The sequence below is a fragment of the Austrofundulus limnaeus genome, unplaced genomic scaffold (assembly GCF_001266775.1).
Source record: "Austrofundulus limnaeus strain Quisiro unplaced genomic scaffold, Austrofundulus_limnaeus-1.0 Scaffold135, whole genome shotgun sequence".
Taxonomy (NCBI): Eukaryota; Metazoa; Chordata; class Actinopteri; order Cyprinodontiformes; family Rivulidae; genus Austrofundulus; species Austrofundulus limnaeus.
The window spans coordinates 1,151,781-1,162,782 of record NW_013952537.1 but is presented as its reverse complement, the minus strand read 5'-3'; the positions used below and the strand labels follow the sequence as shown (position 1 = coordinate 1,162,782).

General features: G+C 40.7%; 2 protein-coding genes across 2 annotated transcripts in view; both read left to right on the top strand.

Annotated features, from left to right (window-relative positions):
• Window positions 1–6,196, top strand: part of iqce (IQ motif containing E) — a gene marked incomplete in the record, with an annotated part of 17,047 nt that extends 10,851 nt beyond the window's left edge. The window contains 7 exon segments of the mRNA XM_014015859.1: window positions 1,041–1,148; window positions 2,374–2,632; window positions 2,769–2,855; window positions 3,208–3,335; window positions 4,071–4,156; window positions 5,214–5,312; window positions 5,414–6,196. Coding sequence (XP_013871313.1) covers window positions 1,041–1,148; window positions 2,374–2,632; window positions 2,769–2,855; window positions 3,208–3,335; window positions 4,071–4,156; window positions 5,214–5,312; window positions 5,414–5,538 — 892 coding nt within the window.
• Window positions 6,197–7,126: 930 nt separating this feature from the next.
• Window positions 7,127–11,002, top strand: part of LOC106522723 (protein tweety homolog 3) — a 30,383-nt gene continuing 26,507 nt past the window's right edge. Inside the window, exons 1-2 of the mRNA XM_014015858.1 lie at window positions 7,127–7,613; window positions 8,410–8,591. Of these exons, the coding sequence (XP_013871312.1) occupies window positions 8,466–8,591 (126 nt within the window). The 5' untranslated portion in view covers window positions 7,127–7,613; window positions 8,410–8,465. The remainder of the gene's footprint in view (window positions 7,614–8,409; window positions 8,592–11,002) is intronic.

Here is an 11,002-nt window from a genome sequence, read left to right as displayed (position 1 = left end):
TCCTGAGTCACTCTGTTCTACCTGAGACACCCTGTCCTAACTGAGACACCCTGTCCTAACTGAGACACCCTGTCCTAACTGAGACACCCTGTCCTAACTGAGACACCCTGACCTAACTGAGACACCCTGTCCTAACTGAGACACCCTGTCCTACCTGCTGCCTCTGACTCTGTATTCAGCTCCTACATCAACAGATAGATTAAGTATTACGGTTTTACTGCCACTTGAATTCAGTCAGCTTTAAAAAGTCAAGTAAATAACATGTAAATTATGAAGCTAGTATATTTAATTAGAGAAATAATCTGTGACTTTATGAATGTAAATTATAACAGGGAATCAATAAATATCAGAGTGGACCTGGACTCAATCTTTGCATTAAAATACAGTTTAACTGATTAAAAAAACCTCAATAATAGAGAATGTCATCACTAAGCGATTGCTAACACTAGCTGATAGATAACTAGCAGCAAGCTAACTTTTCATAAGAAAAATAACAGTGCTGTCCTACATTTTGACTTATTTTTTGGTCCTTTGTAAAGAATAAAGTTTTTCCAAGAGCTGGATGTTATCAGACCATTACCTGCTCCAGTAGCTCTGAAGCTCTGACCACCACGTTGTTTTACAGCAGGCAGCTAGCACGCCCCCCACCGCACGCGCGCGCGCATGTGTGCATCTGTGTGTGTGCATGCGTGTGTCTGCGCGCGCGAGTGTATGTCCTCTTACTTCAGAGAAAAGGAAGGGAGGGGGTGAAGGGGAAGGTGTAGCAGGCTCCCAGCAGCTTCTGCAGTGTGATATGAGAGAGATGAGAAGCAGGAGCAGGGAGGGGGCGGAAGGGATCGGGCGCAGCGTACTTTTTATTATTTTTATTTTTTTCGGAAAAAGGTAGACACAGCAGTTGTTGCTGCCTACTGTTGGGAAATGTAGATGCACACAAAGGAAAAAAGATGTGCAAATATTGGTGGGGACTGTCCCTGTCCGGCCAAAGTTGGTGGGGACATGTACACACCAGTCCTTCCCAAAGTTATGCCCTTGGTTTCCAGTGATGAACTGACACGGCTGAGGATGGAAAGAGACGAGCAGGAGAGAGAGACRGAACAACTGAAAGCTGAACAGAAGAAACTGCTTGACCTTGAGAAACAGGAGCACAGGTACAACAWGAAGCTGTGAAAATAATCCTGAGCACACATTCAAAACACTCATCAAACCTTTCTGTTTATCACTTGGCAGCTCGATTTATACAAATCATTTGACAAGCATTAGATATAGATTCAAACTGATTATAAATTAACTTTTTTTTTACTGTAATGTGAATGTAGGTATTGGTTAAATATGTGACCACCTGTGTGCAAAGATAAACCTTATTGTTAAGGTCACAGGATTAAAGGTGAAAATCACAACTGACTCCTTACTGAAAACCTTGTTTAGACTCCATCTTGACATCCCAGTAACAAACAGTAATGTCCATGGTGTAATCCTTCACATTAGATTATTTTTTATTAAGACCCTTTTTACTAGAGAATTCCAAGTGGTACCAATGAAGTCTACAACTCTGATCAGAAAATGGTTCATATGGGCCGGTAGTCATTGACAGGTACGCTCTTCACATTGTAACTGATAGCTGCGTTTTTTTTATGTTCTTCTATGTTCTTTAATGAACCTGTTTGTTGATTTACATCATGGACAACATCACTGTTACACAAACTGACTTTTCACGCCACTAAAATCAATGCATATGGTTAACAGACACATACAGACGTGGACAAAATGGTTGGTACCCATAAGTTTGTTTTTAAATTCTGTTGAGGCATGGTTGAAAAACACGGTCTGACTTTCATTTGTTCATTTTTATAGAATTTTTATTTTTTGTTACTTTTGTCAGATGCAAGTTATTTCTGTGAGCATTGTGGGGTTTTTCCTTTCATTAAACGAGGGGAACCAACAAATTTGTCCAGGTGTGTATTTGGGTTTTGATTACTTTAACAATTTACTGATGAGCGTTTTATGTATCGATGACCGTACCTTTGTTACCAGTGTAGTATGTTGTTATTATGTCAGTATTATCCTGTAACAGTTCATGTAGAAAGAGTTGTTTTGTCTGTTTTACCTACATAAACCTGTTCTCTAAAAGGTAGAGGTAGATCAGGTGACTGCTACCAGTTAATTAGTTGGATTGTACAAATTAACTTTGGCATTAGTTTGATATACTGTATAATTTTTACAAGATGCTAAAATGCTGCTTTTGCTTAGCATCATATCTGATGTCATCAACCTGCTGCATCCTGGTCGTTAACACTTCTCAGAAAATAAAATAAATTCAAATCAAAACAAATCTGTTTGAACGTTTCGTGTATTTTTTTCTTTGTGGTTTCCAAGACAGAAGCTGGAGCAGCTGCTGGAGAGGATCCGAACTCTGGAGGAGGCCGAGCTCCTCTCTCCTACTCCCACGGTGGCAGAGAGTCACGAGGACGCCCGGAGCCCAGCGAATCAGGAGGAGGAAGAGGAGCGGGACACTGGATGCCTCAGAGAGGAGGGGGCGGAAGGAAATGATGAATCTAGGACTGATGCTGGGACGAAAAAAAGAGAAACGGCAGCTTTGATCATTCAGACAAACTGGAGGCAGCACAGACAGAGGGTATGAAATCTTGTACACTTATGTAAAGGAAGTCATTGATGGGTGAGAGAAATGATTATATAAGAATCCTACAGACAGACTGTCCCAGTTTTTACCTGATTCCTCTCTCGTTTGTCTAAATATGTTCTCTCGGCAGGACATTGTGATGTTGCAATCTGTTTTAAGGGGCCATTTCTTCAGAGAGTCACAGCTCAAAGTCCTGGTGAAAGATGCACAGAATAAGGTTTTACCTATTTACTTGTCAATCAATAAATTGCCCTTTCTACATTAATCTTACAAATGCTTTTTAAACTGCATCAATAAGTGTAACTACGATGAATGATTCTGAAAACTTTAGTATTTTCTGTAGTTAGACAATTGTCAAAAACGTTGAAAGCAGGATTTAAGACTGAAGGACTGCAGCTTAGTGGATGAACAAGATTAGATCAAATAAGAAAAAAAATGGAGATTTCATATAAAAATGAGCGTTTTGTTCTGGAGTAAACCAGTTTCAGTGTACTGAAATGGCCACTTGATGGTACTAGAGAATATTTTCTAATTTTCTTATGTCTGTATCAACATCTTTCTGTTTACAGTCGACTGACTCGTTAAACTGCGGTGACGTGGCCGGCTCTGTCGGTGGAAAACTGGACGAGGTCRCTGTGACGGTGATCCAGTCTGCATTCAGGGGACATCTGGCTCGCTGTAGTTTTGCAATAAAGAGGTTACACATTTATACGTAGAATATCTTATACACAGGGTTTCTGCGAGCTTCAGTCAGTTAAATTTAAGACCTTGTAAGTACTTTAAAGACCATTCTGATTCCARTTTAAGACCTACACGAATTAGGAAAAAAGTGAAAATAAATTTTATTGTTCAAATAATTTGCATTGAATTAAAAAAGGTCAATTTTAAGATTCAACAAAACATATTTAAGAAATAAAATTGAAAATCTGGACATATTTCAGACACAAAATTGAAATGATTAAATTTAAGACATTTTATTTATAACTTCTTAGGACTCTGCAGAAACGCTGTAAGCATAGCACAAAAACTAAGTACATTTGTGTTTGGTAGATTATTTCTTTGTTATAATAATGCTCCTTGACAGTAAATATTATACCATTGGAAAGCCTGTTAATTTCCCTTTTAAATGGTGCCACATTTGTAAGGAACATGCATTTGTGGGATGAGCAGTAGAGCTGAGTATGTGGGTTGTGCACATGAGAAATTAGCCAAATCTTCTCTGCCAAACAGCTTATTTTTCTGTTGCTACTGACTCTTGTTTTCAGCTTCTGGTACYCCCAGGTGCTGCCAGTCAGGTGACAATCACAAGATTTATTGCCAAGAAGCATTGTTACAACAAAGACATAATTTACCAAAGACATTTTTTTTAATTTTGTGCTAAGTATGATTTGTGTTAAATGAAAACATTAATTCAGAGGTCTTTGTGTTTTAGCTCAGGGTTTGCTGTGCCTTCTCCGGCTGAAAGCAATCAACCTACTCTGGTTCCAAGAAGGGCTGGCCTGACTCACACTCACACAGGTAAGGCCTCACATATTTCTGTATCGTATAAACCAGAGGTTCTCAAACCCAAGGGTTTGTGAGCCGTACCTTTGGGATTCCCAAAATAAATTACAATAAATTCTTACTTTTGTTCTTTTATTTTAAGAAGTGCATATATACACATAGGGACCAATAGGCCAGAAAAAACAAACATACTCAACCAAAAAAAAAAAAAAAAAACCCAAAACATTATTACCATGGCAGTTATGGGTTAAAATTGTGTAAATTATTTTTAATCAACATGAGGTTTTTGATGGAGTCCCTGGAAATTTCTCTCCCCTGTAAGAGGTCCCCAGACCCATTTTGTGAGCATTACTGTATTGATAGAAACCCAAACAGTAATTAAAAATAAAGGAGTAAACCATCAAAACAATTACAAGTAATCTGCCTTTGAGTAGGTGTTCTGCTTTGATAAATACTTGTGTGCAACAAAAGTGGTGTTGCCCTGCTGTAAAGCACAGAGCTGCTCTTCATCACCCCTGACACCTTTATGAGAAGTGACGGATTGCACYGATCTAACTCAAAGGTGGCTGTCGCTTCTGCACCAGCCAGAACATTTTACAGCCTCATGCCAAAGACCGATGAGGTCGCTCAGCAGACCTGCAGCGTTGTAATGACCCATAAGAACTACAGCTGCTGCTGTTCAGAGACCCGACTGAGATGACCCTGTGAGATCCCACACTCGTAGCTTCTCTTTATAACCCTCTTGATCAGCGTATGGGCGCACAGAGCGTAGCGGTGATGTCGGTGTTTTTCACAACTGCCTCTGCGTTCGATGCGTGGCTGGATTCTGTCCAGAGAGTCCAGTCCACTCCATCTTATCTTGTGTTGCAGCTAAGCTAAAAAACAGTTTGAGGGGAGGAGATACAGGTTTATTACTGTTGTTTTGGTATATTTATGAGTACATTTTGCAGGGTGTGAGGTGGATGTTTGTGGAACGATAAAAGCTTTGATTTGTAACATCTATGTTTTTGTTTTGGGTTTTATTTTCGTATTTCTGAACTGACTTGTAAGTTTGTGGTGTTTTTTTCACAAGGTACCGAAAACCTCAGTAGGAATCCTGAAAAGGACCTCAAGCAAGACGACCTCTGGCCCGTCTCTAGAACTTCTGTCTCTAGGACGTCACACACACGAGGTTAGAGAATGAGGACATGTATCTGAGTGTGCACAACTTATTGTTGCTTGTAATTAGAGTGAATTGAGTCCACGTGGTTCTGTGTTTTCTGTCTGTCGCAGCCCAAAGAGAAGTCCTTTCCGCTGCGGAGTTTGATGCAGACGCCGGCGTGGAATCAGACGATTCTGATGACATTATTGTGTCTCCGTCACGTCCACTGAGAAGCCGAGAAGTTCTAATGCTGTAGACTCGCCTGGCTGGCTTTGGGTTGTGTGTGAAAGTGTGTTCATTAATGTCTGCTACAATCACACGTCACATCCTTGCCTAACGCATCTTTATGTTTTCATTCAGAGTAAATATGAGCACACAGGGTCTGCTGTGGAAGCGCCTCWCCCATAAAAATAATCAGAATCTTTTGGGGAAGTTGAATCTTACCTGGAATAAGTGTCAACTGTTCACTTTGCTGGTTTCTATGCTGAACTACATGATYTATCTTAAACTGACAGCAATAAATGCAGTCATTTCTGCTAATCTGACAGGCCCAAGTGAGGCAGATTACTGTAAATTCCTCTGATCATATTATAGTACACCTGATATGAGACCCTTAATCATCGTCCCATTCATCACTGTCATAAGCTTATAAAATTATGAATGATTTTTTTTAGGTATGACATGGAGGCGATCCTTGTCTGATGCACTATTGAGTCAAACTGTGAATAAATTATAGCTCACTCTGCTGCAATACTAACCCATAAATAGAGGAAACACTGTGTACTCCTAATACCTGTACTGGAGTAGACAAAAACAATAACTTTTAAAGTGTTCAGCATAAGCAATGATTAACGTAATCTCAACATGTGTAACCTGTTTGAGGCATTCAATTAAATGCATTTTTTWAAAGAAAATCTCATTTTTCTTGTGATTCTTGCCTAAAATCTTATTTTGAAGGAGTGATTGTATTTTTATTGTGCTCTGTATTTTTCCATCCATACGTATCTAAAAATATATTTTATGATATATTCCTTTATTTTATTGTTGGATTTAAAACGAATATTGTTATATGAGGTTTTGGTATATAAGTTAAAACATTGTGGGGTTGTTTTTGTACTCTGTGGATCACCACACATGCCTATTTTAAATATGATCTGTACCGGAGTTACTTGGCTAAACTTCTGAGAATGTGTAACAATGATTTCCTGTGAACAGTTAATGGTAGAGCAGTGTGTATTATCCACTGGTGTGTTGATGTAAACAATATGACAACAAATACACACAGTGGGAAATCATTTTGAATGCACCTTGAGTAACACAAAGAACTATCTTCAATAATATTTATGATTTATTTTAGCTTGTACTTTTTTTGAAGCCCAGTTTTACTACTTAAAAAGTTCTGTATCTAAGTCATAAGAATCATAGTTTGCATCAGTGTGTGCATCAGTCAGCCTTTATAAATCTGTGATTCAGGACTCAGGAGACTTCACAGGTCGGTTCTTCTTGGTCGGAAAATGCGTCATTACGTCACATAGAGGAGTCTCTCTGATTGGTTGACGCTCCGTTCAGCTGCAAGTTTAGATTTATTTATTTATTTAAGATTTTCCTACTCCAGCGCCTGCCGCTTTGGTCGGGCTGTACGTGCGTCAAACGCTCGAGATCTGAAAACGCGCAGCGCCCAGTAGGGGTCTCTGGTTTTCCATACTTCTTGGGGACRGTATAAATAGCTTGTACCAGACTTGCACTACCATCATTTGAACGCCAAGGGGCGACATTTTTGCGCATTTGCCCTTCCTATCGCACATACACGCACGCGCACACGGAGCCAGAGCTGCCGCAAAGCCCCCATCCTCCTCCAGAGCTTTTTAAAGACCGTGTTCGCTTCGCGCTCCGACGGTATCACCCAAGGAGCTGCCTGGTGCCAAATAGCCCACACCGACCCCACGGCTGTCGTAGGAGCGAACGTCTTTAGGAGGACGGCGGCAAAACTGTAAATAATAAATTAACAGACACAGGGCTGCGGGCCAGAGAGTTTAACCCCTCATCTTCCAGAGAGGAGGGGGGGGGAGAGGACCGTCGAAGGGTCGCTTGGTGAAATGTGAGCAGACCGGCGCTTCGGCAATCGTCTCTTTTTTTATTTTTATTTTTTATTTTGTTGTAGTCCCTTTCTGTTTGCCTCAATGCGGTGGGGACTGCAGCCGACGCGCTCGGTACAGCCGCGTTGATGCCGCAGCGGCCGGCTGTCGTGCTCCAAATCCACCGCCACCGGATCGGGGAAGACAATAGAAGCACCGGACTCCCCGAGTCTGCATCCGCTCCGGGCTTCAGGAGGTGGGTCACATCACGGTTCTCCAACACTTTGCAGAAGCTTCCTCTCCCCACTTTTTCTCCTTATGGCTGCAGTAGTTTAAAGAACGAAGCCAGATGGTTTTATTATTATTATTATTTATTTATTGCAACAATTAACCASCCGTCATTTTTATGAGGGCTCCCTTGACCGAGCTGACCTACATGTGTCGGTACAGTAAATCCARTATAAAGGACGTGGTCGTGGAGCTGCATTTAACGGCACTTTCCACGTCCACACATTTAACGTTTTTACCCACGAAGCCCGTGTTCTGCATCATGGGCGTGAAGTGGGTTCATGCCTGATAGCTGCCAGCCATGCAGAGCTTTGCTGTTTACCCACAGTTTACTTTAAAATAGATATACAGCATTTTATTACCTTTATAGGTAATAAATGATGCTGTATGTCAGGCAGTAGCCCGCATTATATCACTGTGGTGGAAGGTAATCATTTTATTATCAGATGGATGCTTTCACTGTAATATGTCATACTGCAGGGATTTTTTTTTTTTTTTTACCATTTCAGCCTCACACAGCCTGAAGGTGTTTGATCACCACTGTTCTTCCCATTACTGTAAATTAATTGATATGGGTAAAAAAAAATGAATAGAAGAATGAAGTTAACTACTTATTGGCTTAATAACAGTGTCAATCCTAAGTAAATGCCTTTTTAAACATTTTTTTTGGATCATCTTTATTTTCACCTGTATAATAACATTATAAATTGCATTCTGGCTCTGCTTCAGTAATTATTGCTGGTTATAATTGTTATTTCTTACAGTTTCTCTGGGAGGAACCTGGTTAAAGAGTGACGTGACAGTGAGCAGCTGCATCAGGATGGCGGCCGTGGTGAACTATTCTCCTCCGTGGTGGGTGAACCTGCTCCACCGGTTGCCTCACTTCAACCTAGAGTTTCAAGTGGTGAGCAGCGACTTCAGACCGGAGGACTCGGAGTATCAGAAGGTAGGAGAAGGCAGTTGTGCTGCCTCACTCAGGATTTATTATCCTGTTCATCGTGCTGCGTCACGTTCTCATCCTACCTCCTGTCACCTGTGAACTGTGTAACATCCCATCTGATGGGCCGAGTGCTCGCTGAGGCTGGAACCACACAGCCGTGGGTTTCCCTTCATGCTTCGATCAGTCAGTAAGAACGGGAAAGTAGTCATAGTGATGGACTTATGAGTGAAGAGGTTGTTAATTTTTTAGTCCAATATGTTTGTGATGCCAGGGCCACAAATAATTGGAATAAAATTTGAGTAGAATGGAACAAATGTCCAAATCTTAGCTTCTGGATTACTGCTTGGAAACCTTTAGTTTGTCATTTGTGACCTGAGCTGGCAAAATTAATAAAAATTAGTTAGGAACAATGATAATTCTTTTCCAATGTTTTAGTTATTATTATGTACAAATTCTCCATCTCAAAAGCTTCAAAATGATATGTAGTTTGTTGAAATTTGGTGATTTGTCACCTGGCCTGGCAGTAAGCTGGTTTTATTTACAAGAGTACAGCTTTGAAAACTTGGTCCTTATTGGTCTGGAGCAATGTCATCAAAAATTCCAGCCCTATTTAAAAAGGGGAAACCTCAAGCTTCAATATAGATGATAAAAGGATTTCCCAGTGCTACAGCAGCCGGCAGAGAAACACAGCCAGTTTCTACATTAGGAATTTTATGCTGTTTTAGTTACAGGGATTACTAGATGGTGTCTTTATGGACTCATTTTTACACAGATCTCAACTACAGGAGAAAAAAAAATCTATATTTTAGCTTGTTTTGCACCCAAGTCTGAGCTCATTTTGTCAGCTCAGGTCACATTTATTGACACTATGAGTTATTGGAACCATACGAAATGTTCAAGAAGGTACCCKCCTGTTCTTACATTCATTTATCCACAGACCTCAAGTATCACTCAGTGTTCTCACAGTCAGTAATCCAAATTTATAAGTCCTAAAGTTGAAATGACTCAAGTGCTTTATCCAGAAACTGGTCAGGTTGACCCATCCTGCTTTGCTTGCTCTGTTGGTGACCAGTTGGTTGAAAGGCTTTCACAAAAGGTTCATTGCATGAGTCGCAGAGGCATTCAGTCCTGTTGCGTTTTGAGTTTTGAACATCTTAAAAACCTTTGTGCAACAATTTTGCTCTCAAAAAAGTCTCAGAGTTGACCTGGGTGCCTCCAGCTTGCTTCAACAGTAGAGCTGTATGTTTACACCTGCAAGGGAGCTCTTCTCTGACAGAAAACACATCGTATTAACTCTCACTATTTAATAAAAAACATATCCAAATTTGCCTATCTTCATTTCAAATGTGGACTTCAGCAGAAAAAATCTTAATTTTGGGGTCAGCTGCCAAGGTGGGTATAAAGTCAACCGAGGCTGGTGGTGACGGGAAGTGAAAAAAAAAGCACAGCCTAGATAACAATTTTTCAATTCATGCATACGTCAGTAAGCCATATTTTTAAAGAACCGCCATGATTCAATCAATTGAATTCAAAAATATTTTATCGACCCCAAAAGGAAATCATGTTTCAGATCATTGCTTGGGCGCAAACACACAGAGTTTATTAAGATTACAATGAAAACTATGCATATTTTCTTACAACTTTTGAGTTTTGAGCTAGTCCCCAACTGTTTCTGCCCACCAAGATACTCATAGTTTCACTGGCCTGGGGTCTGATTTATAAAACTGGYGTACGCACAATTTGAGCCCAGAAACTTGCGTACGCCACTTTTCGCGCCAAGGTTGTGATTTATAAAATCCAAACTTGATGTGAAAATGTGCGGTGCCTCACGCCAGATTTGACCCATGCGTACGCTCATTTTGGAGACGGGAAACTGCGACACAGATGGTGAAGTGGTGATTTAGAGCCACACTGTGTCATGATCACTGTCAGATATTTAATTTAACTTCATCAGACTTAGATTTTTATTCAACTTTATCATCAGCTTTCTTAACAGTAATATTTATGTTTCTGCTGCTGAGCCATGAGGACCTTTGAAATAAAAAAAAACTTATATCTTAAATAAAAGTTCCCGTCCACAACTCCATTCATCTGCTTCCTCCTCAGACGACCCTGACCCACAGACCCCTCCCTGACCCACAGACCCCTCCTTGACAAGAACAGCAAAAGTCACGCTTTGGATACACGCAGACCCCTCCTCGACAAGAACAGCAAAAGTCACGCTTTGGATACACGCAGACCCCTCCTCGACAAGAACAGCAAAAGTCACGCTTTGGATACACGCGCAGGGCGCATCCACCTCGCCAGTGTGGATGTTATAAAACTTCACGTTTAAAATCCGTGTTTGTCACGCGTGCGCGCGGGGGGGATCCGTGCGTATGTGTGTGTGTGTGTGTGTGTGTGTGTGTGTGTGTGTG